General features: G+C 43.5%; 1 protein-coding gene across 2 annotated transcripts; it reads right to left on the bottom strand.

Moving 5' to 3' along the window:
* Positions 1–26,639, bottom strand: ilf3b (interleukin enhancer binding factor 3b). 2 transcript variants are annotated; one of them, XM_063471285.1, is made up of 18 exons: positions 26,570–26,639; positions 25,176–25,272; positions 24,260–24,480; positions 23,979–24,153; positions 21,348–21,495; positions 19,819–19,910; positions 18,529–18,624; positions 14,728–14,839; positions 14,514–14,611; positions 13,816–13,927; positions 13,569–13,682; positions 12,865–13,070; positions 12,531–12,710; positions 12,167–12,448; positions 2,921–3,053; positions 2,770–2,817; positions 826–1,221; positions 1–717 (listed from the first exon to the last, which is right to left on the bottom strand). In XM_063471285.1, exons 2-18 carry the CDS (start codon positions 25,176–25,178, stop codon positions 587–589), a joined length of 2,547 nt encoding a protein of 848 aa, XP_063327355.1. In that variant the 5' UTR covers positions 25,179–25,272; positions 26,570–26,639; the 3' UTR covers positions 1–586. The 2 variants fall into 2 exon arrangements, with proteins under 2 accessions (XP_063327355.1, XP_063327356.1); XM_063471286.1 differs by lacking the exons at positions 1–717; positions 826–1,221 and adding an exon at positions 1,343–2,236.
* Positions 26,640–26,942: the final 303 nt, after the last annotated feature.

Raw genomic sequence — 26,942 nt, forward strand, 5'->3', positions numbered from 1 at the left:
TACTTTCCAGTAATCTCCAAAACCATTTATTAAAATAACTACATCACAGTAGGTAAATTACAAAATAAGCCAAAATTACAAGCACTGAAGAAAAGTAGTTTTTGGGTCCACTGAATTGTTACAAAAACAAAAGAAAAACAAAACACACAACCCTGTAGTTTAACACCACAAGATTGTACTAAATTTCATGTGGAAATAAATGCTGTTGCCACATAACTTTTAAAGGAAACCAAGTCAGAGCAAGCAAGTGATTTGTAGCATCGGCTTTCATATTCAGTGATGAGAATGGGGACTGGTAGTATCGATTAAAAAAAGAAAATAATAATATACTTTTAAAAAAGACTAAGCACTGACCAGACCACTGAAACAGACCAGTAAATTCAGCCACAACTCGGCTCTGACACGTCAAAGTCCAGATATCTCGTTTTGTGCCCACATGTGCTACATACAAACCAAAAGCACATACGAAGCAAACATAGAAAAGGCAGAGAGCACAGGCAAGCCGTCAATCACTTTCTTTGGAGAAGGCTTGAGACACTGATGCGGGGTGCTTGGTGCTGGAGATTCACAGATGGAGGGACGCAGTCTATCTGTACTGGTAGTTCATGCTGCTGTCTCCTCTGCCGTAGCCCACCGAGTTGTGGTACTGAGAACCAAAGCCCTGGTTGCTACCTCCTCCACCTCCCTGTGAGTTGTAACCGGACTGGTTGTTGAAACCTGCACCAAAACGATGACAATTAGTGATGAAAATGTGTATAAATAAACATTTTTCTTAGAATCCTTAAAATCCCAACACTTTACCAGTGTAACTGTAATCTTGATTACCTCCAGCTCCTCCTGTCACTTGGCTCGGGTATGCAGTGCTGTACGAGTATCCACCTGCTCCCCCCTGGTTCTGGTTGAAACTTTTCTTTCCCTGCCCGTAGCCCTGGCCATACTGGTTATAGGAGCCCTGCCCTGAGCCGCTGCCAGACTGGTAGCCCCCTGCAGGCCCACTATTTGTCCCTGGGGGACCTGGAAAAGATGCTTTCCCTCCTTTGTGCATAGGGGGTTTCTTTTTGAGGGGCTTGCTGGCAGAAGCGGCAGTGTAGGCTCCATCGTTCTGGTAGTATGAACCATAGGATCCCTGTGCTGGGCCCGGTGCTGTGTTAGCTGGAGGGCCAACCGATGAGCTGCCTGATGCCCCAGGTCCTCCGTTTGTACCTCCGTTATTGTAGTAATCTGTGAAACAACGGCATTGCATGGTCATAAAAACAAACATAGCATGGCAGCGGCTGCACCTACTACATGTTTCTTAATGGCAATACATTGTCACGCACAATCAAAACAAAGCCTGCAGTAGCACAGTGATGAATGAAGTCACATTTATTTAAAAAAAACAAAACAAAAAAACCCCAAAACATATAAAAACAGCTAGAACAAGTCTTCTCTTCTCCAACACGCATCAGATCTTCGAATTCATCCACTCTGTCTTCCAACAGCTACAGTTCAGAACTTAATACTTAATACAGATGGAAAACTGAAACCTGCAGACATCCCCAAAATAAGAACATCATGCATTCAGTGCAGTAATGACTTAACAGTGTTGCTGATGTGATACAGAAACAGTAGATTTCTTTGTTTTCGAATAGACCACATGACCACTTTTTAAAAGCAAACTGGAAAAAACATGGGAGTGACTAAAAAGCATTAAGAGTGAACTAAAAATCAATCCACGTGGAAATGTTCTCAGCATTTGCATCCAAGAAAACGTTATGAAGACAAAGAGAGAGACCAGGCCATCGTCGTGGTCTTGACAACAATCCAAAAGGCAGTATAGTCCAGCTGCCAGCTAATCACACTCCAGAAACAAGCCCCGTCCCCCAGTATGACGGGTGAAGATACTCTGCAACAAATCGGCCCTGCAGCTTGCGGAGATCCAGGAGTTTGGGTACATCCACGGCAACTTGAGAGAACACAAGGTTTTATGGCTACATGCATGCAAGTGGCACGTCATCTCCCCGAGGTGCCATGGTTACGACAAGAGGAACTGGCAAGACAGGGCAGAGGGTAGTTGTCACTTTGTTCCCAGGGTTGAGGACTTGGTGGTGAAGGGGAGTTCGTGATGCTTCGGGAAAACTACTGAGTATTTTGTCCGTTTTTATCCTCGCTACAGCACAGTTTGGGATTTTCTAAGACTGGGGGAACATCTATGTCGCAAACTCGTGGTAGCCATAGCAGTCTGAGACAAAGTCACCTAAAGAGTGAGACAGGGCAGAGAAGGGAAAAAAATGATCAAAATTAGATTTAAATTTTAGTTTGAATTTTTTTCCTGCCTTAAAATGGTGGCAGGTGAAATACTCATTGGTCAGATTTTGTTCAAACTGAATTTTTGATTTGTTTTGGTCTTTTTTCTTTTTTAGATTTCTCTGCTCCTGTCACGCTCATGTAGGTCAGTCCTCAGAACAGGCTGCCAGAACGAAGAAAGGGGTACTCATAAAAGGCGACTTGTCAAAACCAGATTCAATCCTGTGGCTTAAAGCAGAGAAATGTAAAATCACTGAACTGGGAACAACCCAGCATATGGTCTTGCTGGCTGGGGGAAAAACCATTTTTACATAATAGACTACATTTCCCAGAGTTCTAGCCAGATGCAGGAGGACAACATCTATGCTAACAAACTGGCAAAAATATATAATTCTGAAGCTCACGGGGTAAATCAGAGACTAAATTCTCAAAGATTACATTCTCACCCACAACAAGATTAGAAAGGAAGAAATGGACACTCACTGTATCCGGAGTTGGCGCTGTTCCCATAACCATATGTTCCAAAGCCACCTAGGAGGAGCACATAAATTTTATTTTCAAGAGATTTAACACTGTGTCAAGCACACTGACCAAGTCTACCAGCAGTACCAGTAAACCCAGGATCTGTTTTTACCTCCTTGGCCGTAGCCGCCTCCGTTATTGAAACCTCTGCCTCTTCCACGACCTCGCCCTCCTCTCCCTCTGCCCCTGGGGGCGCCGACATCTCCAGCTCCAGGGGCTCCCATCATGCCAAACCCTGGCGTGTGCTAAAGAGGAAATGAACATCACTTAAAAGGATTTCAGCATAACTTTCTGCATACCTGTTTTTCCAGTAACAATGACAAAAGTACATGTTACATAAAAATATTTTACAGCTGGTCGACTTCCCCCATATGAGTAATAACACTAGCAAATGTTAGTTATTCATTTTAGCGTTGTGCCGTACCTTATTTGCTGATATCTTAACTCTTTACGTCATAAAGACAACATTTGATGACCTCCCCTGTACCTTTAATGGTGAGTTTCAAGACCTCAGTAAATGCCAATAAAGACATTGTTTGATGACTATTACAGTAGTTTGTTTTCAAAGGGTAGCTGCACAGGCAGAGACCACCTTCGCTAACTTCTGTTGCAAACCCAGTCATTTTGTTCTATAAGCAGGCCTAAAATATGACAGGAAGCACTCCGCCCAGAAAACAGCTTCAAGGGTTACTCATGGTAGACTTTCAAGGGTAAAGAGTTCAAATCAATACCATTATACTTTTGCTATTAATAGCATTAGCAAACAAAACTGTTAACTAGGGCTGCTCGATTATGGCAAAAATGATAATCACGATTATTTTCACTGAAATTGAGATCTCGATTGTTTGACGATATTCATTTAACAATAACAATGTATTGAATAATGGCTTTAAAGATTGTCAAAAAATAATATAAAATAGTGTGCAAATACTGATTACAGTGCAAATGTTTGCAATATAAAAAATAAATGAAAAATGTAAACATCTATGTTTAGTGAACTTCAAAATACTGCACAATATTTGATCCACTTCTGACTTCGCAAACCCATAATGTTTCCACCAATGCTCCCTCTAATTTTTCATGTGTCTGAGCGAACACACAAACTCCCTGAGCGGTCCCTTGGACCACTGTGAGCAACAGCAGACGTGTGCACTGTGGTCACGCCAGCATCTAATCCATCCAAGTTACATGGTTTATTAAAATAATCAAATTACAGCATTTACATTTATGTTAGACTACTTTTAATTAACTGCTTTAGCCCACTTACAATGAAAATTTAAAAAAATCCTGTTCATGACCTGTGTAGTATGTTAACACTATTGGAAGTAAAAATAACTTGAACTCCAATTTTGAAAACAACTTTTTTAGACAGACAGACAAGCTCTGACTTGTATTATGAGTATGAGTCTGTGGTCTGGGAGAGAGTCCTGTAACTCTCTGTCTGCAAAATACAGGATATAATGACCAACGTTGGGAAATTAATTATATAGTTACTAATTCAAAAAAGTAACTGAGTTTGGCAAACAACAAAGTTTTTTGCAGCTATTTATTTTTTTAATGCAGCCAAGGCGTTTTTAAATAAACATTTCAAACTATTTACAGAACAATCAGCTGTTCTGATGCCACACAAATTATTTGTGCCACTCCAAACAATAATTTCTGTCCACTATGAGATAAAGGAGAACAACAGCCTGATACCTGCAGGCTTGGCAACAGGAGATGTATCACTCCTGTAACACCTGTAAAAGATGGCGCGGCCACGTCCAGACGCCTTCCTGACCGCTCCGCTCCGACTATCCACTTTTCTTGTTTTTTACTTATTTTTTGCACTGGTTTACATTCCAAAATCCTCTAGTCTTATAGTATACGACGGCAGATCACTTGTAAACATCGGTGACAAGGTTGCACATCTAATCTTGGACACTTTTAAACCTGACCCATCCTGGCCGCCAGAGATTCTACGCGGCGCGGAGAACAACAAAGGACGGGCCGCTCATCCGAGGCGTAGAACAAAGAAGCGCCGGGGGAAACGCGCTGGCATTAGGAACAGACTGAGACAGCAGGCGCATCGCGCACCACTGCCCAGTATCCTACTGGCCAACGTACAATACATGGAGAACAAGCTCGATGACCTAAGAGCAAGAGTCACCTTCCAACGTGACATGAGGGACTGCAACAATGTTCTCTCTAAGCTACGCACGTGCACAATTGCGCACTGCTGGCACGGTCTCTGTGCACAGAAAATCTGTGTTGCGCACAAAAAAATCTAACCTGATTTGAAATTAAAATTAATACTTTAATAATTCTGTTTTGCAGTGTTAGTCAGTGAGTGACTGGCTGCTCCTGTATGGGATTAGAACGATGGCACCTTATCCCATAGTACAGCCAATGATGCGATTCACATTCGTATATACGCAGCTAATCAACGTGGTTGACAGGCTATGACAGCGTCCTTATGTGCCGACACCGGTGTTTTAGCTAGCAAAGCGGCGTGGCTGATGTGGAGTGAAGCCACGTTAATGACAACGTGTACAACCATTGGAGATGTGAGCAGGACAGACGGAACAACTGACGGAAAAAGTGTGGACTTTATACCAGTTTTTAAATTGTGTTGATAGGCCACGTAAAACCAGAGTTATGATAAAAAAATATGCAATGTTTGGTTTTCTTCCTGAATACTATCGTTGTTTATATTTACTGCGGGAAGAAACGGTAAAAACGGCGTTTTATAAGAAAAAAGGCTCGAAAGCACTCTCCGCCAAAAACCCCCCACCCCACTCCCCCTTTCCTATTCGTCCAAAAAAGTACCATGTCGACCAATCAAAAAATGATATGGCAACGTGGCATCTAGTTGTTAAGACACGGGAGGAAGTTTTAGGAGTGACGGCGGTGTTTTGAGATGTGAGAGATTTGCGACGTTTAGCGCAAATCTTGTGTAGTTAGTGTGTAGTGTAGTTTTTGTTGTGTGTGTCAGAACAATTAGGCGACTGCTGAATGTTACAGGTGTTACAGCAGTGATACATCTCCTATTGTCAGGCCTGCAGGTATCAGGCTGTTGTTCTCCTTTATCTCACAGTGGACAGAAATTATTGTTTGCAGCGGCACAAATAATTTGTGTGGCATCAAATTTGATGCAGAACAGCTGATTGTTCTGTAAATAGTTTGAAATGTTTATTTAAAAACACCTTGGCTGCATTTAAAAAAATAGCTGCAAAAAACTTTGTTGTTTGCAAAACTCAGTTACTTTTTTTTAAAGAACTATATAATTAATTGCCCAGCATTGGTCATTATATACTATATTTTGCAGACAGAGAGTTACAGGACTCTCTCCAAGACCACAGACTCATAATACAGAGCTTTATTTAAAAAAAAAAAAAAAGAACAGAGTTGTGTTTTCAAAATTGGAGTTCAAGTTATTTTTACTTCCAATAGTGTTAACATACTACACAGGTCATGAACAAGATTTTTTTTTTTTTTTTCATTTTCATTGTAAGTGGGCTAAAGCAGTTAATTAAAAGTAGTCTAACATAAATGTAAATGCTGTAATTTGATTATCTTAATAAACCATGTAACTTGGATGGATTTGACGCTGGCGTGACCACATTGCACACGTCTGATGTCGCTCACAGTGGTCCAAGGGATCGCTCAGGGAGCTTGTGTGTTCGCTCAGACACGTGAAAAATTAGAGGGAACATTGGACTGCAACATTCTGTGCTTCACGGAGACATGGCTGACCCCCACCGTGCCGGACCAGGCCATAACTCCGTCGGATTCATTCTTTGTGCTCCGCGCTGACAGAACGGCAGAGTCGAACAAAACCAAAGGTGGAGGAGTGTGCTTCATGGTAAACAGAAAGTGGTGTGATGCCAGGAGCATTTCTACTCTTTCCAGCAGCTGCTCGCCACATCTGGAATTCCTGAGCATTAAGTGCCGCCCTTTCTATCTGCCCCGTGAGTTCACCTCGGTCATCGCCACGGTGGTCTACATCCCACCCCAAGCGGACACAGGTATGGCTTTGTCCGAACTACATGATGTGCTGAGTTCGCTTCAAAACATGGATCCGGGCGCAGCCCTCATTGTAGCAGGAGACTTTAATAAAGCGAACCTCAGACAAGTCATGCCAAACTTTTACCAGCATGTCTCGTGTCCAACGAGGGGGGATCGAATTTTGGATCACTGCTACACGCCATACAAGCAGGGCTACAAAGCTGTCTCACACCCGGCTTTTGGGAAGTCTGACCACAACGCCATCTTCCTCATTCCCCAGTATAAACAAAACATACGGAGGGAAGAAGTAACCACGAGGGAGGTGAAACGGTGGTCTGCCCAATCAGAAGCTACGCTACAGGACGCACTCGACGACGTCGACTGGGACATGTTCAGAGCATGCGCAGTCGACATCAACGAGTTTACGGAAGTAGCAGTATGCTTCGTCAATATGCTAGCGGAGGAGATTATCCCCACTGCGAGAGTCACCACATTCCCAAACCAGAAACCGTGGATGGACAGATCGATCCGCGCTGCAGTAAACGCCAGGACCGCCACCTACAACGCGGGTCTCGCCACTGGCGATATGAGCGCCTACAAAGCGGCCTCATACGGCGTGTGGCGCGCGGTGAGAGATGCTAAACGCCGGTACCGGGAGCGTGTGGAGTCCCGCTTCCTCCAGGGCGACACACGGAGTATGTGGCACGGACTACGCACCATTACGGACTACAAACCCAGGGACACTGCGCCGATTAACGCCGACTCTGCATTCACCAATGAGCTGAACCAGTTCTACGCCCGTTTCGAGGTTAGCCAGGCGGCTAATGCCATCTACCGCCTGACTACCGAGGACAGTGACGTCATCAGCGAGAGACCGGTGACCAGCATCGCGGAGCATGACGTCCGAGTGGCATTGAGGAGAGTGAACACAAGGAAAGCGGCGGGGCCAGACGGCATCACCGGCCGTCTGCTGCGCTGCTGTGCTGACCAGCTAGCAGGTGTGTTCACTTACATCTTCAACGAGTCCCTGGCGAAGTCTGTGGTCCCCACATGCTTCAAAAGATCCACCATCATCCCGGTGCCCAAGAACAGCAAACCCTCATCCCTGAACGATTACCGGCCAGTTGCGCTGACCTCGGTAGTAATGAAGGTGTTTGAGAGGCTGCTGAAGAACATCATCTCCTCCTCCATCCCAGACACCACAGATCCGCTCCAGTTCGCCTACCGACCCAACAGATCCACTGAGGACGCCATCCTCAGCCACGTGGACAAGAAACAGGGTAACTATGTGAGAATGCTGTTTGTTGATTACAGTTCAGCGTTTAACACAATAGTGCCCAGCAGACTGTTCACAAAGTTGAGGGATCTGGGACTCAACAGCCGTCTGTGTGCGTGGGTGTTGGACTTCCTCACTGGCAGAACTCAGGTGGTGAGGGTGGGTAGGTGTGTCTCCGACAGCATCACCATCAACACAGGAGCACCACAGGGGTGTGTCCTCTCGCCACTGCTCTACTCCCTCTACACTTCAGACTGTGTGGCCACCCACGGCTCCAACACCATTGTGAAGTTTGCTGACGACACAGTGATGTTGGGTGCCATCTCCAACAGCGATGAGGCGGCCTACATGGACGAAGTGAAGAATCTGGCATCATGGTGCCAGGACAACCACCTCCAGCTGAACGTCGGCAAGACCAAGGAGCTGGTGGTGGACTTCAGAAGGAGTCAGCACAGAGACTACAAGCCCATTATCATTAATGGAGCTCCAGTAGAGAGGGTGCAGTCCTTTAAGTATCTTGGCGTCCACATCTCCTCAGACCTGACATGGGCTGCCCACATTCAGGCCCAGACCAAAAAGGCTAGGCAGCGCCTGTATCACCTACGACAACTGAGGAAGTTAAGGGTCTCTCCAAAGATCCTCAGGATCTTCTATACAGGCGCTGTGGAGAGCATCCTCACACAGAACATGACATCGTGGTTTGGAAACAGCTGTGTGAAGGACCAAAAAGCTCTCCAGAGAGTGATCCGTACAGCAGAACGCTGCTGCAGGATTGCTCTCCCCACACACACACACACACCCGCCCTCTCACATCATCTATAATTGACTGAGACTCTCCTCCAGACACTCAATTCCTTTAACTTTAAATATGTTTATATTGTCCATTCTGTAAAATAGTCAGATGTCTATTCATATTAATGTACAGAATTCACCTGCTTGCTGCTACTACTGCACATTCACCCAATGTATATACTATATTTTTTTTTTATATATATATATATATATATATATATATATATATATATATATATATATATATATATATATATATATATATATATATATATATAAATAAAAAAAATATGTTATTCCTCTACCCCCCCCCCCCCCCCCCCTTTTTTTTTGCACATGTTGAGGAGCGTGTCAGGATACATTTCACTGTGTGTTATACTTGTATAACTATGCATGTGACAAATAAAGAACCTTGAACCTTAACATTCAGCAGTCGCCTCATTGTTCTGACACACAACAAAACTATTGACTACGCTACACACTAACTACACAAGATTTGCGCTAAACGTCTCAAATCTCTCACATCTCAGAACACCGCCGTCACTCCTAAAACTTCCCCCCGTTTCTTAACAACTAGATGCCACGTTGCCATATCATTTTTTGATTGGTCGACACGGTACTTTTTTCGACCAATAGGAAAGGGTGGGGGTTTGGTTTTGTTTTTGCTCACAGGTGGAGAGCGCTTTCGAGCGCTTTCCTTATAAAACGCCGTTTTTACCGTTTCTTCCCGCAGTAACTATAAACAACAACAGTATTCAGGAAGAAAACCAAACATTGCAGATATTTTTATCAAAAACTCTGGTTTTACGTGGCCTATCAACACAATTTAAAAACTGGTATAAAATCCACACTTTTTCCGTCAGTTGTTCCGTCTGTCCTGCTCACATCTCCAATGGTTGGACACGTTGTCATTAACGTGGCTTCACTCCACATCAGCCACGCCGCTTTGCTAGCTAAAACACCGGTGTCGGCACATAAGGACGCTGTCATAGCCTGTTAACCACGTTGATTAGCTGCGTATATACGAATGTGAATCGCATTATTGGCTGGACTATGGGATAAGGTGGCATCTTTCTAATCCCATACAGGAGCAGCCAGTCACTGACTAACACTGCAAAACAGAATTGTTAAAGTTTTAATTTTAATTTCAATTCAGGTTAGATTTTTTTTTTGTGCACAACGCAGATTTTCTGTGCGCAGAGACCGTGCCAGCAGTGCGCAATTGCGCACGTGCGCAGCTTAGAGGGAACATTGGTTTCCACACCACTGAAGTCGTTTTACCTCTCTTTTCAACCAACGGCATTCTTTCTTCAGCAGCCATTATCCTCTCCTCTCCAAATAACTTCTGCTTAGCTTTCCGAGCTTCCCTCGGGTCCTCTTAATTGTTGTGACGCGTGTTCGAAACGCAGAGAGGTGCGCTCGATTTGCCACACGGAGCAGCGCGAGAGTAAAGCACGAGGGAGGTGCTAATAATCGGCTCAGTCATTTTTAATGATCGTTGAAAACCCAGATCGTAATCGAGATTAAAATTCGATTAATTGAGCAGCCCTACTGTTAACCAGTTAGCTGTAACCTAGCCATAGTTCATGCCATTAGCAGATTAAGTAGTTAGTTACCAGATCAGCTCACCAGTCTGGGTAAACTGGCTAACAGCATCCACTCAAGATAGTATTTTGCTACATAACATGGATGAACTGCAGATTATTTTTATCAGGAGAGCCAGCGTTTGCCACCATTAACCAGAAGATTTCCATTTATTGCAAGCCCTACAATGGACTATAATTTTCTCTTGACAGCCAAATCCAAGATAGCAGTGGGAGTGGAAGAGAGCATTGAAGAAAGATACTCATTAAAGTGTTTTTCCCCCTTTGGTTTTTTTGCAGATACTTCTGTTGTGCATCCTTCAGATAGAATTCACTTGTCAGCCTGTTAAGAGGCAACCGTCTCATGTTTTTAAGATGTGACACAATCCTTTCTAATAGGGCTGCACAATTAATCGTTAGAAAATCGCGATCTCAATTCATACTTATGTGCGATCTCATTTCCAAATGAAAACGATTTAGAAGAAAAAGAAAAAAAAAAAGAAAAAAAAAAAAAAGAGATGACGATTGTACCGCATTTTGATCCGGGACAAAATCTGCATGAAAACAAGCGCTCACTCTTCCTGCTCAACAAATGACAAGGGCGGAGCCTTATACCACGTGATACAGAAGCCAGCTGGCTGCTAAAATTGGCAGGGAAAAAAAAACAAAAAAAACCAAAAAAAAAAAAAACGGAGAGCACGTGAGAGATGACGAGAAAGTGACAGGAGAAAATCCGTCCCGGTCAACCACCCAAACATCAATAACGGGAACCTTATACAGTGCTTCCCCATACCCGTCGAACTCCCGCAGGCACAAAGAAATTACGGAGGCTATCACTTATCGCCTGGCTAAAGATATGGCTCCCATCAACACTGTGCAAAACGAGGGATTTAGGAAAATGATCAACACCCCAGACAAACGCTACACAGTGCCGTCCCGCAACTATTTTTCTATTGTTGCACTACCTGCTCTATACACGCAGTGTCGAGCAACGGTGGAGACGGAATTTCAAGCAGTACAACATTTTGCGGCAACGACAAAATGTGAGACATTTATTGTTTTTATGTTCATTTATTGTTTATGTTCAGTCTCAACTGTTACGAAGTTGATGTGCAGTTAATAAGTGCAATAAATATTTATATTGGAAAAGAAAATCGTGAGAGAATCGTGATCTCAATTCTAAGCAAAAAAAAAAAAAAATCGTGATTCTCATTTTATGCAAAATCGTGCAGCCCTACTTTCTAACATCAGCAATTAACTCAAATAGATGAACAGCTGAACAGAGCATGTTTAATTTTAACTCCTCATTTTTTTATGTGAGCAGTAATGGGGCCATTATACTTGCTGCATTGCCTGTGTCATGAGCTTATTTTGACGTCACATGACACAATCTTCTTTTGGCACTTCGGCTGGTCATGCAGCTCTTAACTTGGCGTGTTGTGTGTACAATCGTTACGGCTTTTACTGCCATTTTAATATGATGTTCCAATACAGAACGCCCCCCCCCCCAAACACAAGACCCTACAACTTTACTTCACTGCAAGACGCAAGATGTAAACTTAGAGTTGGATGTTACTCTTTCATCACTGTCATGGTACATTACCACTGAGCTGTGCAGGAACTGATGTACACAAAATACAACATGCACCACAGTTACTTTAACTACAAACATGCTTTAAGCAAAAATCTTGGGCCTGGACTTTTGAAATGGGATGCTTACCATGGGTGGTCCCTTTTTCTTTTTAGCAGCCTCAGGTGCAGAGCCTTCAGGGAAGAGCCGTTCCAGTGCAGCCAGAGCTGCATAAGCCTTAGCCACCTTTTTATTGGATCCTGTGCCCTGGAACTTCTGCCCGTCGATCTCCACCTCCATGACAAAACGTTTGTCGTGGCTGCCGCCGGTCTCTGATATGAGCTCATACTTGAGGCCTCGACGCTTCTCATTCAGCTCCATCACTGGGTTCTTGCCGTGTTTAGTGAGGATTGGTCCCTGCTGGCGAGCAGTCTGATAAGAAAGAGATGGTGGGTAAAATGACACATTAAGCAGTACAGGAAACAACCCAAAAGCTGGTTGCTGACACACATACCTCTGCAGCTTCAGTGCTTTCTGCATTAGCTGCTCCTGCGGTAGCAGTGATAGTTTCGACAGGTGGCACTACTGGCTTCTGTTGTTCCACAGTGTTTGCTACTACTGCCTCGTCTGCTTTTACTGCCGGCTCAGGAGACTTTAGTTCTACTCCAGTGGGCAGGCCCATGTCCTGTAAAACCTAAAAGGTGCCCACAGAAGATTCAGTGTAGGTTAAAAAGACGCAAGAATAAAGTCTAACTACAAAAAGACAGAATAAGAAAAAGACACTGAGGTTTAAGGCAACAATGAAATCTAATATGCATTTCAGACAGTCTTGCAAATGTTTTGCCTACCTTTACAGCTACGTGCAGCTTGGCAGTGCGTTTTGATGGGCCTGAAGCCTCAAATGTCTTGCCATCTACCTCTACAGCCATTGTAAAGACAGGAACATGAACTGGGCCAGTCTGGGAGATCAGCTTATACTGTAGTCCTGGCTTTAACTGATTGAGCCTCATTAGGGCATTCATGGCTTGGGGAGGCTCAGCCTTCTCCTCTGCAGCTGGTGATAAAGTCAGAAAAACAGCATTATGATAACAATAATAACATACAGTAAAATCAAAATGTTTTACTTTAATTATCAGACTAGTGAAATTTCTTTGACCAGAAAGTAGTAATCTAGTTATAATTTTTAAAACCAAACATCTTTTTTAACATATTGAAAGTGAACAAACATCAAAATTGTTAATTTAATTCAAAAAGAAACATTATCAATGGCAGCACACTTCATGATTTCTGATACAGCTGAACTTCACATCTGATCACCCAAGCGTGTCTCTTCCGCACCTACCTGGGCACAGATTGTTCTGCCATGCCCAGATAAGCGCACGCGCACGCACGCACGCACGCGCGCACACACACACACACACACACACACACACACACACACACACACACACACACACACACACACACACACACACACACACACCTGCCAAACCTACTGGACTCAAACATGTGCTAAAGGTTCACATGCAACTCGAGCTAAAAGAGCACTTACATTTCTTCTGCAGTTTTTTCTTCTTTTTATTGGGACTCTTGTCATCAGTACCCTCTTCTTCCTCGATAGGCCTCTTCATTGGTGGTGCATATGCTGTACTGGGTGGGATTTGCACTGAAACACAACAACCAAAGTTGTGCAATGAGACCATTCAAATTATACTAAATACATATTAAATATACACCACGCACAGACAAAAATTCCATGTCTACTGTGCTTTTGTAGACGACTTAAATCTCAGGTTTACCTGTGTAATCGATAGGAGTCTCAGGTCGAGGTTTCTTGGGCATCTTAGAAGGAAGTGGATCCATTCCAAGCACTTTGTGAAGCTGTCCAAAAGCTGACAGCCTTAAGGCATGCTGAGGACAACAAGCACATGATGTTAACTATATACCCATTTATGAATATGCAGAACACAGACTGTATATGAAAGAAGGACACAGACACGATGACATCACTCACTGGTTTATGAAGCCCTGTTGTTAGTGTCTGAGCCATTGCTTTGTTTATTCATTTATTTTAAGTCAGAAGTGACTATATTTGGACAACAGGGTAAAGTGCTAAGTCACCAGCTATGGCTAGCAAAACTCATCAGCATGCTGCAAGCATAAACTGCTTGACTGCATCATAGAAACCAGCTAACTCAAGTTAAGCAACAGAGTTTAAAAGTACTGGATTTTTTTTTTTTCAATGACCCCAATTTTAAACCTAAATTTGAAATCAGTTAAAAATATAAAATAAACAAATCTCTCTCCATGCAGATCGTGTTAGGCTGTTTTTTTTTTTTTTGTACCAGGCTGTAAACATGATTTTTCTTCCTTTGCTGCATATTTGGGAATTTAAACACGGATGTCGATGGACATGAGCCTGCTTTTGTAGCCAGCCTCTTGGGGCCTTTTTGAGGCACTGCTGCTGCCACCCACACACACACTTAATCACACTAACTTGTGCACTTGCTGTGATGTCTTCTCTTTGCTGCTGGTCCAAATGACCAATTGCATCTGTTGGCTCCTTCTCACATGGATCCGAAATTCCAGGCCCATCTTACAACATAAACAAACGACAGCATTGGCGTGTGCTTAGAAATAAGCACACAAACCAAACAAGTACAATTACACTTGCACAATTAAAGTTTTGAGAAGAGATCTCAGGTGTATACCTGCCATGAGGATTCCTGAAGCCAGACATTCTAAAACCCTCCGCAGAGCCTCTCCTGCACCCATGGGCCGGTTCCCTGTGCCAATGGCTTTCTCACAGATCAGCTCCAATGGCTGCAAAGCATGAGAGATAGGATGCTATTTTTAAGCCCAGTTACTTACACAAAGAGATTTCAGGTCATAGTATTAGAACGTGAGATAGTGGTGTCTTGAAAGCAATAACAAAGGAATTTTAAAGTTTCTTTTTTGACATTTTCATCAGCCTTAGGCAATATTTATTCAACATATCTGATAGTCCTAAAAAGGCACAATCAGCATGCACACATATATATATCTATCTATCTATCAGTGGCTGCCTTTGGAGCAGAGGATCGCAAGTTCGATTCCCGCCTGGGGCGTCTGTATCCAGTAAGGGTCCTAAGGCTAGACCCCCTATGCTAAGCGAGCCTACCACAGACATGAGCGAGACAGATAAATATGAAGGCATGCCGGCTCGGACGTCGCCCGGATCAACAAGGTCCGCGTCAGGTGTTGAGGAACCAGGGCACCCTGACGACAAGTGGGCTACTGGAACAAGAAGGCATCGGTGGGCAAGACACGAAAACAGAGCGTTGTTGGAATGCTACTATGCAAGTAACCCTGGCGGAAGGGGTTACATGAATAGGATGAGGGACCTATGGATTCTTCGATACCCAACATCCACAATGACGGCGAAACAACTAGCAGCTCAGTGTTCCAACATTCGAAAGAAGGGACTGCTCTCACAGCTAGAGATTGACGAGGTACAACATAAATGCTACGGCAAGGAGGAGTCAGGACGCCAGGTCAGGGGGGAGATATCATCACCCCCACCCGAGATTGGGTACATAGCCCCAAGTGCGATAGGAGAAGGATCGTTGAGTGCGAGAGGAACTGACCTGAAAGATAGGATCATGGCCAAGCTTGAAACCTGGATTCCCCGTAGCCGGTTACCAAGATTACGTGAAGTACCCTCAGAAGGTCTGCTAGATGATGTTAATGCAGCACTACGGATGATACCTACAACCACAATTACCGACACTAACAAGCTGATCTACAATACGGCAGCAGTGATCAGTGAGATGCTTGGCTACAAGTTGAACAGCCACAAGGGGCAGTACCCTCCATGGAGAAGGAGGCTAGAGGGCAAGATCAAAGTAGCACGAAGGGAGGTTAGCCAACTAACGGAGTTGCAGAAAGGCGCGACAAAGAAGGTGCATAAGAAATACAGCAAGCTGTCCATACCTGAGGCCTTGGAAACTGCCAAGCAAAGACTCACAGCCTTGGCCAGCCGCTTGAGAAGGTACACCAGAGAGATAGAAGGCAGGAGAATAAACCAGCTGTTCTCCACAGAACCAGCAAAGGTGTACTCTCAGTGGCAAGGGAACAATAAGAGAACAGCACCACCAAGGCTGGAGACGGAGCAATACTGGAAGAGCATATGGGAGAAGGATGCAACCCATAACGGCAATGCTCAGTGGCTAGTGGATCTGAGGGCAGACCATAGCGACCTCCCTGAACAGGGTCCAGTAACCATCACAGTGGCAGACATCCAAGAAAGGGTCTCCAGTATGAAGAGTTGGACAGCACCAGGGCCCGACATGGTTCACGCCTACTGGCTGAAGAAGCTGACTGCACTCCACGAGCGTCTGGCAGCACAAATGAACCAGCTGCTAGTTAACGAGAGACACCCGGAATGGTCCTGATCCCCAAGGACCCCAAGAAGGGACCGGTCCCATCCAACTACCGACCAATAACCTGCCTCAGTACTACATGGAAGCTCCTGTCAGGCATCATATCGGCTAAGATGAACAGGCACATGGGTCAATACATGAGCGGGGCACAGAAAGGGATTGGCAAGAATACCAGAGGCGCAAAACACCAGCTACTGGTAGACAGAACAGTCAGCCGAGACTGCAAGACCAGACTGACCAACCTGTGCACTGCCTGGATTGATTACAAGAAGGCCTATGACTCAATGCCCCACAGCTGGATACTGGAATGCCTAGAATTGTACAAGATCAACAGGACCCTAAGAGCCTTCATCAGGAACTCAATGGGGATGTGGCGTACAACACTAGAGGCCAACTCCAAGCCCATAGCACAAGTCACCATCAAGTGCGGGATCTACCAAGGAGATTCTCTGTCCCCACTGCTGTTCTGCATAGGCCTGAACCCCCTCAGTGAGATCATTAACAAGACTGGCTACGGATACCGACTACGAAACGGAGCGGTTGTCAGCCACCTCCTGTACATGGATGACATCAAGCTGTATGCCAAGAGTGAACGAGACATCGATTCACTGATCCACACTACCAGGCTATATAGCAATGACATTGGAATGTCGTTCGGACTGGAGAAGTGTAGTCGGATGGTAACAAAGAGAGGGAAGGTAGTCAGAACTGAGGGGATTGAACTACCAGAAGGCAACATTGCAGACATAGAGGACAGTTACAAGTACCTGGGGATCCCGCAGGCAAATGGGAACCATGAAGAGGCCGCTAGGAAAGCTGCAACCATCAAGTACCTGCAGAGGGTCAGGCAAGTCCTGAGGAGTCAGCTGAACGGTAAGAACAAGATCCGGGCCATCAACACCTACGCCCTGCCCGTGATCAGGCTGGCCAAAGGAGGAGATAGAAGCCACTGACATAAAGACAAGAAAGCTCCTGACCATGCATGGAGGGTTTCACCCCAAGTCCAGCACCCTGAGGCTGTACGCTAAGCGGAAGGAAAGAGGCCGGGGACTGGTGAGTGTCAGCACCACAGTCCAGGATGAGACAAGAAACATCCACGAATACATCACGAAGATGGCCCCAACTGACAGCGTGCTCAGTGAATACCTCAGGCAGCAGAAACCCAAGAAAGAGGAGGAAGGCGAGGAACCATCATGGAAGGACAGGCCCCTGCACGGTATGTACCACCGGCAGATAGAGGAGGTGGCTGATATCCAGAAATCCTACCAGTGGCTGGACAAAGCTGGACTGAAAGACAGCACAGAAGCACTAATCATGGCAGCACAAGAACAAGCTCTGAGTACAAGATCCATAGAGGCTGGGGTCTATCACACCAGGCAAGACCCCAGGTGCAGGCTGTGTAAAGATGCCCCAGAGACAATCCAGCACATAACAGCAGGGTGCAAGATGCTAGCAGACAAGGCATACATGGAACACCATAACCAAGTGGCCGGCATAGTATACAGAAACATCTGTGCCGAGTATAACCTGGAAGTCCCGAGGTCAAAATGGGAGATGCCCCCAAGGGTGATGGAGAATGACCGAGCTAAGATCCTGTGGGACTTCCAGATACAGACGGACAAAATGGTGGTGGCTAACCAACCGGACATAGTGGTGGTAGACAAACAGAAGAAGACGGCTGTAGTGATCAATGTAGCGGTTCCGAATGACAGCAATATCAGGAAGAAGGAACACGAGAAGCTGGAGAAATACCAAGGGCTCAGAGAAGAGCTCGAGAGGATGTGGAGGGTGAAGGTAACGGTGGTCCCCGTAGTAATCGGAGCACTAGGTGCGGTGACTCCCAAGCTAGGCGAGTGGCTCCAGCAGATCCCGGGAACAACATCGGAGATCTCTGTCCAGAAGAGCGCAGTCCTGGGAACAGCTAAGATACTGCGCAGGACCCTCAAGCTCCCAGGCCTCTGGTAGAGGACCCGAGCTTGAAGGATAAAAACCGCCCGCAGGGGCGAGATGGGTATTTTTTTTTTTTTTTTTATATATATATATATATTTTTTTTTAAAGACTTGATAATAAGGCTGTTTTCTTTTACTCACCCAGCCCCGGAGTGGGGCCCATGTGGGGACGCGGGCGCATAAGTCCCTTAGGATCCGGATGACAATGACACAGGAGCGAAGCCCATTGGCTCTAGCCTGAGGAAACAAGAAGGGGTGGGGGGAGGGGTACGAGGGGGACAAACAGCCTTAGTTAAACAAAAAACAGAACAACAAGAAAAACAAGAAAAAAAACAACAACAACAACACAACAGAAAAGCAGACTGTACGCAACAAAAAGCAAGATAAATATTCAAATTTGTGGAAAGATAAAAATGAAGCCACACAGACTACAGCAGCTTAGCTTTGTCATTATGGTAAATGTCCAGAGAGATTAGGTGACAGAATGGTGTTTGATCACTTTGGTGGAAGAGCCTAATTATGTCTGCAAAAAAATAGCAACATGATCGATGGTGTAGTTACTGCTTGTTTCTGTTTGTAGGAAAAAAGCATGCATATGAATGTGCGACTAAAGCCACCTCAAACTTTATGGCAACTTTAAAATGATTAACAAGTGTGTTATTTCAGAGGATATGATTACATGTGCTGTCATTAAAAGAGGCCATGACTAAGTTAGTGGCAAAGGAAGTTTAAAATATGACTCAAGGTGCAATATTTCTGCTGCTTTCGTGGCACACAGAGTAACAGAAACAGCCAGAGAGCAGAAACAGCTGAGGCCACATACTCTACAATAACAAGCTGCAGAGATGGAGCACTGATCGTTATAGTGTCAAAGCCAGAAATGAAACAGGCGAAAATACTACAATGAGATATAATCAAACACAGTTAACTACAAGGAACCCTTTCTCAGAAAACTACCAAAAGTGGAGCTTGCGACTTGCAGAAGTGTGAAAATAATGACAAAGCACTCACAGCAACACTGACATTAGAGAAATATTGCACCTGGACAAACCATGGATTAGTTCCCCCCCCCCCTTTTTTTTAAATTTTTTTTACTGATTTGAGTTAGAAGCTGTTAAGCTAAATGTGAAAACAAAGAAAATCAGGGACTGAAAAGCAACAATTTCTCAGTTTATGAAATGATAAAGCAATAAAAATCTGTTATGTGAGTAAAACAACTCTACAACAGTGCGATGACAAAGGTTTCCTAAGAAACAAACATCCAGGTCATCAAGAATTACTACAGGAAGTACACTTCAAAAGAGTAAATTTTAAAAAAGAAAAAGAAAGAAAAACAAAAAACACATGGAACGCCCAAATAAAAGACAAACAGCATAAAACCAAACTCAAAACTACTTCTGTTTTAGAGACAAATAAAGACAAGATCCAAACCTGGAACCACTTAGCGTGGCGGAGAGACGCCAAGGCAGTTAGGCATTTCTGCCTGTCCAGAACATCCGGGGGATCGTTGACTGAAAGCGTTTCTATTGGCAGGTGGAATAAGAAGACAAGGTACAGTTTGACCAAGGGGAGTTCTGTCAGCCGGCCAGGGGGAACACAGGCAGCCTTCCCAAACCACAGCCAGGAGGGGAAAGGGGAGGGGGACCCCTCCACTGGAGAACCACCAAACACTCCCAACCTCCCAGTTAATATGGTTTGACATGACCCGGCATGTAACAATTAGACTTAAATTCCACTGGAATGACTGTAATGCAGAGTGCGTTGTAACTGGAATATGTAAAAAATAAGAGATTACAAGAAATAAAAATAAATCCCTGACGTAGAAAGGCGACTTTATAAAGGGATTATAGGTTGCATCAAATGGGAGGTTGTCTCTCCATAGCCGCTTCAACTCAAATGGATGCTTTAGTTTCATTGCCTAAAACGGTCTAGTTTTCTTTTTCTGGCGCTAACAGGAGGTAGAGCCCCTCCCCTTCACCCCTAGATTGGGTACACTGCGCTTTGCCCCTTCCGAGACAGAGAGCGGCCAGTTGGTCAAAGGTCCAGCGTCCCTAAAAATTGACAAACTAGAAGGCTTGACAGAGAGAATCAGAATTGAAACCACAGGCAAAAATGATCAGATACACAAAAGGTGGGTATAAAAAAAAGTCCACACTGCAGCAAAACTGATGGCTTAGAAAGAAAAAATAAATACATAAAGTCCCAAACTGGGCATCACTGTGAGCACGAAGCTACAGATAAAGTCAAGGTAGAGGTCTATTGTTGAAAACTCAAAAAACGCAAAATACAACAAATGCTTTGTTGTATAGCTACCAATAATCCAAATAACTACACGTTTCACATTGCCATTAATTATTACTAGCTGACATGTGGGACCAATCCCTGGATTTTTGGGTGTGGTCGGACAGGCAATTTCAAGTGTCCCTTGTCATTATCTGCAACCCCGAGCCTTCCCTGCTCAACAACATCAGAGACTGTCAATAGCCCACTGCTGGGTGTCACTGCACGTTTTGCTACTCATTTTTGCTGCAATGCAAACTGTTCATCATCAATGATAAAACACATGCAAACAAAGTGGTCTCTCTTTTTGTATTTGGTTAAATTCTCAGTAAGCCTTCATTTCTTTGGTGACCTTGATCATTAAGGGGGAAGAGAAAGCCACGTCTTCAGAAGTCAGTAAACTACCTGCCCTATACTGTATATTGGGCCATCAAAAATGTCCAATTACATTACATGGAACTACGAGAGTGTCTAGAGAGCTATAAGCATAGCACACTTTCATTATGTGACTGCATTTCTTGTCCCCTAGCTCCATTGAAGGCCCAATAAACAATATCTGTCTAGGCTGGTTACCTGCCTGGCCTCCCTGCTGGAAACAGGGTGCCACTAAAAAGAGGGGAAAAAGAAGAAAGAGAAGAAAAAAGAAAGAAAAACACTGAGGCTTTCAATCACGAGCTTACCTCCAGCTGCAGCCCTCTCAATCTCTTCACGGACCAAAGGGGACGTCAGGTGAATTGTGAGGGTGAGAGGGGGCTCCTTGGTGTTCTTTATGACGATGCTAGCTTCACGGATCTGTTGGGTCACCACATACTTGTCTTCTGTGATCAACTGAAAGAAAGAAAACAAGACAATCAGTACAGTTTAAAAAAAAAGACTTGACACTGGTTTCTTTAACTTATCCAGTCATGAAGGAGGGCACGTGTAGGGATACCAAAGACTATACAACTGTAGGATTTCCTTAAGAAAAAAACACGTAACATAACACTACCCAGGGATCCAGAATGAAAACTTGGAAATCTCTTTTTCCTCTAAATTTGGGTTTATAAAAAGCCCTAATGTCTTGTTTCATTTTAAAGATATTGAGTTATTATAGAAATCTATGAAGCTAGCAAATATAGATTCTTGGTCCTAGATCATTTTGTTTTATTAAAACTGCTACCAGTAACTTTTCCCCAACAGTTTACATACCAGTACAGATGTAATCTCAAGGCTTATATCAATGGATATGTTCTCATCCAACCAAATTCTCACTGGTGAGGCAATCGCAGATTTCACTTTCACAAGAACAAAGGCAACGACTAGCTTTTCCATAATACCCATTACTAGTGCTGGGCGATATGGAAAAAATATTTATCACGATATGAATTATTTTATATCACAATAACGATATATATCACGATATACCACCTGACCTGTGGTCATCTGGAAAGTATGCAGTCTTTAAACAGCGAGTGGAGAGGGTGCAGTATTTGTTTTGAGTTACTGTAAAGCATGTCGCAAATCCGGGTGCACGTAAAGCAGCACCATGTTGCGAAACCACAAGACAGAGTTTCTTTGCAAAAAATATTTTTTTACACTTTATTTTCTCTTGCATAAAGTTAAGAGTATGTATAGTGAGAAGACAACACTAATATATTTGCACAGGCTATTTAACCCTTTAAGACCTACAATAGAACCAAGTCCGCCAGAGCTTATCTTTACATTTATTTATTTTGAGTGTCTTCATAGTTTTATTTTTGAGATACACAAATTTTTATATACTACAGGAAAAATGAAAATAAATAAATGCAAATTTGCAAAAACACAGCATGTGCATCAAAATAAACTATTTCCAACAGTGTAATTTGACTTCTAAGCATCCCAGAAACGATACGGAAGAGCATAAAGTCAAACATAACTTTTAAAAATACCAACATAGACTTTGAAGCTTAAAAAACTACATTTTCCGCGAACATGACGTCACTTCCGGTTTCGGACAGGTAATGGCGGACAAAAGATAGTTCGCGCTGACTTATATTCCAACGTAGGAAGTGTTATGAACAGCTGATCGGATCGGCAAAGCCTGTTTCCGGAATATTGTGTTTTTGTTGCTGCAAGTCTGGAATATTATGTTTTTGTTGCTGGAAGTGCTTTTTATGCAATTTTTTGCAAAGCTATATGTGGAAGAAAACCGTGACTTAGGACAAGCTAATGGAATAAGATGCAAGTACAACCCCTACGGTTTCATATGCAAAAAAAACATTATTGCGCTACCTTACGTGGTTACAGTTCTACAGGGATTTAAAAATAGTTAGGCAAAACGGAGTGTGCCTGCTCCCACCGGTTGTAAAGGGTTAATGATATATTTTATGTAATAATTTGTAAAATTCGGGTTAGAAACGATATAAACGATAGAAGACAAATGGCACGATAGACACTTTTCTATCGTCCACACGATATATATCGTCATATCGCCCAGCACTACCCATTACTATCATTGTTCTCACAAATGTGTCCGTCTGCAGACACTTTTGGGTCAGAGGAGTTTTCACCCAAGCGAGACGCTTCTGATTAGCTTATTTAATGCTTACATTTACTGAAATTTTAATTAAAAAGTACTCCCAAGTGTGAAGGGCTAACCCGAAAATACAAGCTTTCTGGGCCTAACACATCGTTAATCAATACGTTTAAAATACAAATACTGGCAGGCGGACGATTTCAGCCAAATAACATTTTCATTGGTTTACTACACGCTTGAATTCATTTTAGCTTTACATTTCCTCTTCCCAGCTCACAGAAAGAGGAGCTGCTTTTTGGGTCGGAGTCATTGCTTGTGTGCTGCCAGTGGGAAGTTTTGTTTGTCCTTACTGCACAGGATGACACGGACACCCAGAACATCAGTCATGTCAAAATTGAAAAGAATTTTGCCAACTCAGTTTAATTTCAGTTAGCTTTCAGCTTCTGCTTGTTTCAGTTTAGTTTTTATTGTTCTAAAATGTGCCACTTTAGTTTTTCCAATTACTATAATGAGAAATATGTTTGGTAAGGCTAAGACTTTACAGGCATTACAATATAAGTAGCATCACAGCCACGTAGGTACCCCAAACCCTCTATAAAGACATGACCCAAAGCTTCAGATGCACCACAAAGACTAAAACTAATATAGTTTATAAACGTTTGCTCACTTAATTTGCCTTTTTCTAAATCTACTTTTTATTTTTATTTGTGTTAAATCACATCTAGTTTTAGTTTAGTTTCAAGTTATCTGAATCAGCAATGTTATAGTTAAATAAAACCTTTCCGAATATAGAGTGAATCGGCACACTTCTCACCTTGAGCTGTGTAACAAGGTTTTCAGACACCTTCTTCAGCAGATTGATGGTAGGCTTGTCCTTACAAAGGAGCACCAGCTCTAGGTCCAGGTCCCCCTTCAGTAACAGGCCTTTAGCAACCAGTCCCACCCTCATGACGCCACGCAGAGAGCGGGTGGCCTGATCCTTATGCTCACTTTGAAAAGACACCGGATGCACAGTGGAGAAGAATAAAATGAAACAAAGTCAGATTTGGTTTTAAAAAGGTACTTGTTTACTCACCAAAGTCTCCAACATCTCACCTTTCTTTATCAGTCTCTGTGCCTGAGTCAGACTTTGTCGTCCCTTTTTCCTGTTTATCCAGCCAGTCAGAGACGGCCTTGAGTGCTCTCTCTGTGTGAGACACCATGTTTTGTACACTTTCCAGCTCTTCCTGTGTCGGGTAGATGGCAGAGTGTTTTGCCATAACATGGCGGTCGTCATTCATGAAGACACGCATGGCGCGGTGGCGCATTGGTGGTGGCTAGTGGTGAAAAGAAACAACAGCGTGAATTTAAGGGAAACATATCTGTCACAAGGCTAGACGAGACTAGTTTCAATCAAAGCATTCCCATCGTAACACTACCCAGACTTCAATGCATGACAAGAATGTGCACGAGATTTATTACCTCGCATTCCACAAATAAAAGTCTAACTTTTACTCTTGAAAATACATTAATACCTCATCTTGAATTACCCTGGGACAATTAACCAGATTAACACATTTATGCAGCAGCTCCTCAAACTTCAGTCGAGGTTCTATTCAGACCAGTTATTCAACTAACTTTACTAATCCAGCTTTATGAAATAGCTCCTGCTCAACCTGGAAAAAACATTTATCAAGATTAAACGGGCCACCAAACTAAGACCTCCTTCCTCTGACCTTCTTTGATGAATTGAAATACTGAACACAGAGGTCAAGCTTCTAAAACTAGTCATTACACAAGCAGAGGGTATGCACAGGCAACCAAAGCCAAGTTATGGGAGAGTGATGGCGGTGATGTGAAAGCAGCCAGCATGTGTTCCCAAAGCCCCGGGCATCATGGAACAACAACATGCTGGCTGCATCAGATGGGTCACAATCATTTGTCCTGTTAACACTGGTATTTAATATAAATGCCTGGATATCCTCTGCCCTATAAACAACACGCAGTAAGACTTGAAAAATGAAAACTTTACCATTGCTGTTGTGGAGACCGTGACGGCTGCTTTATCCAGTGACCCACAGTATTAAAATGGTCGTCTTGGCAGCAGATGACTTTGCTGCTGTCCGAGTCTGCAGGACGGAAATAAAAAAAAATCAAAAACCAGGGCAAAATTAAAACCAACATTTTTTTTTTTTTATTTCAAGTTTGCCGCTGTTCGACATTCAGTGGCTCAGAGGTGAAAATGTGTTTACACTTCACTGGCATCTCTGGCCTCCAGCTGCAGCAACATAGTTGGCACAGATTTACAAGCCTCAGGCACTAAACAGGCCCAACCTCTCCTGCTCCACAGTAATAAATAAAAGCGCAATTAATGCGACTCACTCGTGTCTACAAACCACAATATTTCAGAATAAAGGGCAATCATGTTAGATTATTTTTTTTTAAATTTCTAACCAAAATAAAAAAAACCAGGCTGGTGTAAACAGATTAATGTGAGTGGAGGGGAACAGCAGAACCTTCACGGATGACTGAGTGTTCATCAGTGTTGTCTGACGTGATGAGTGTGGCTGCTACTGTGTTACTACAGCAAAACGCTAAGATCTGGATCAAATAGTGGCGTGAAGTGGGCGGGCAGGACTTCTCATTCAATAATAACGACACACCCACAGGTCTCACATACTGTAGCGCAAACTGTCTACCTTTCTGTACCTGGATACAAAGCTGACATAACGTAAAAGAGCTGAAATCGTAAACACGGCTCGTACTGCACCGTTTTCTACGCTCCAACCTGTCAACAACTTACCGAAACATGGCACAAAGCCAAAATGAGCTCATGTCACACTCCCCACGAGTCACTAAAGCACTAAAACTTCACACTGAAACATAACCTTCACGTCAAGAAGAACACCGTGTTTCTCAAGAAACAACCAGTCCCCGAACCCTCGCAGCTCCAACTCGTGGATTTAAAAACAGACGCCATTTTAATTCGGCGCAGAGTCTGGCAGTTGACGGCAGCTAGCTCGCATCCCCGACAAAAACCGACCGCCTGCGGTTTAAAGCTGCGCAGACATGCTCCACAAATCGGGACACAGCCATGTGTGTTACCATTATTCCTGCCAATTGCAAAACTCGATAATATGATGCACATTAACTGAGAATTTTGAATTTAAGTACTTGACTGCTGCTTATCAGACACCAAAATGGTAGAGGAGACAAAACGAGACCCCATTGAAACCTCAGCTACAGTTAGCACTAGCATGCTAGCTTTGCCGAACAATGGCAAAAAAAAGCTCAACGTCTGAAGTCTACGAGCCCAGGACGGAATATACAGTCGAGCTTCTGAACTACTTTTGGTATTCAGCTTCCTTAGTATGTTCATTCCTAAATACTTAAAGTCATTATTTCGGATCTTTTCTTGTTACTTACCGTTGTGTCGTTAACACAGCGCTTCACGCTAGCTCCCGGTCTCGGCAGCAGGAGCACAAATGGAAACGCCCACGATCTGGGAAGAGAATGGTGCTCATTGGACTAAATTTCCACGTGACTTGAATATTTACAAATAGAAAAGAGGAACACCGTCTTTGGGGCGTGGCTAATAATCAAGGCATTGAATTAAATTCTAAACACTTGGCTGATTGATTCAGCAATGTTTGGGACTAATGTTATTGTCACGACTGTTATCTTACATAACAAATATTCGTAGTCATTTCCACCGCTTGTGTGTTACTGTGAGAGATCTCCATAAAGTTTCTCTCACAAGAATAATGACATTTATTTAAGGATTTGGTCTGAAAAGTAG

This window comes from Pelmatolapia mariae, linkage group LG4, assembly GCF_036321145.2.
Source record: "Pelmatolapia mariae isolate MD_Pm_ZW linkage group LG4, Pm_UMD_F_2, whole genome shotgun sequence".
In the NCBI taxonomy this organism is placed as follows: domain Eukaryota; kingdom Metazoa; phylum Chordata; class Actinopteri; order Cichliformes; family Cichlidae; genus Pelmatolapia; species Pelmatolapia mariae.

Bases quoted from the DNA above. Each gene is read 5' to 3' on its own strand.
- ilf3b (XM_063471285.1), bottom strand. The intron at 24,154-24,259 runs GTGAGATGTTGG...GTCTTTTCAAAG, and splicing joins ACAGAGACTGATAAAGAAAG to TGAGCATAAGGATCAGGCCA. The intron at 13,683-13,815 runs GTAAACCTGAGA...GTTGTGTTTCAG, and splicing joins GACTCCTATCGATTACACAG to TGCAAATCCCACCCAGTACA.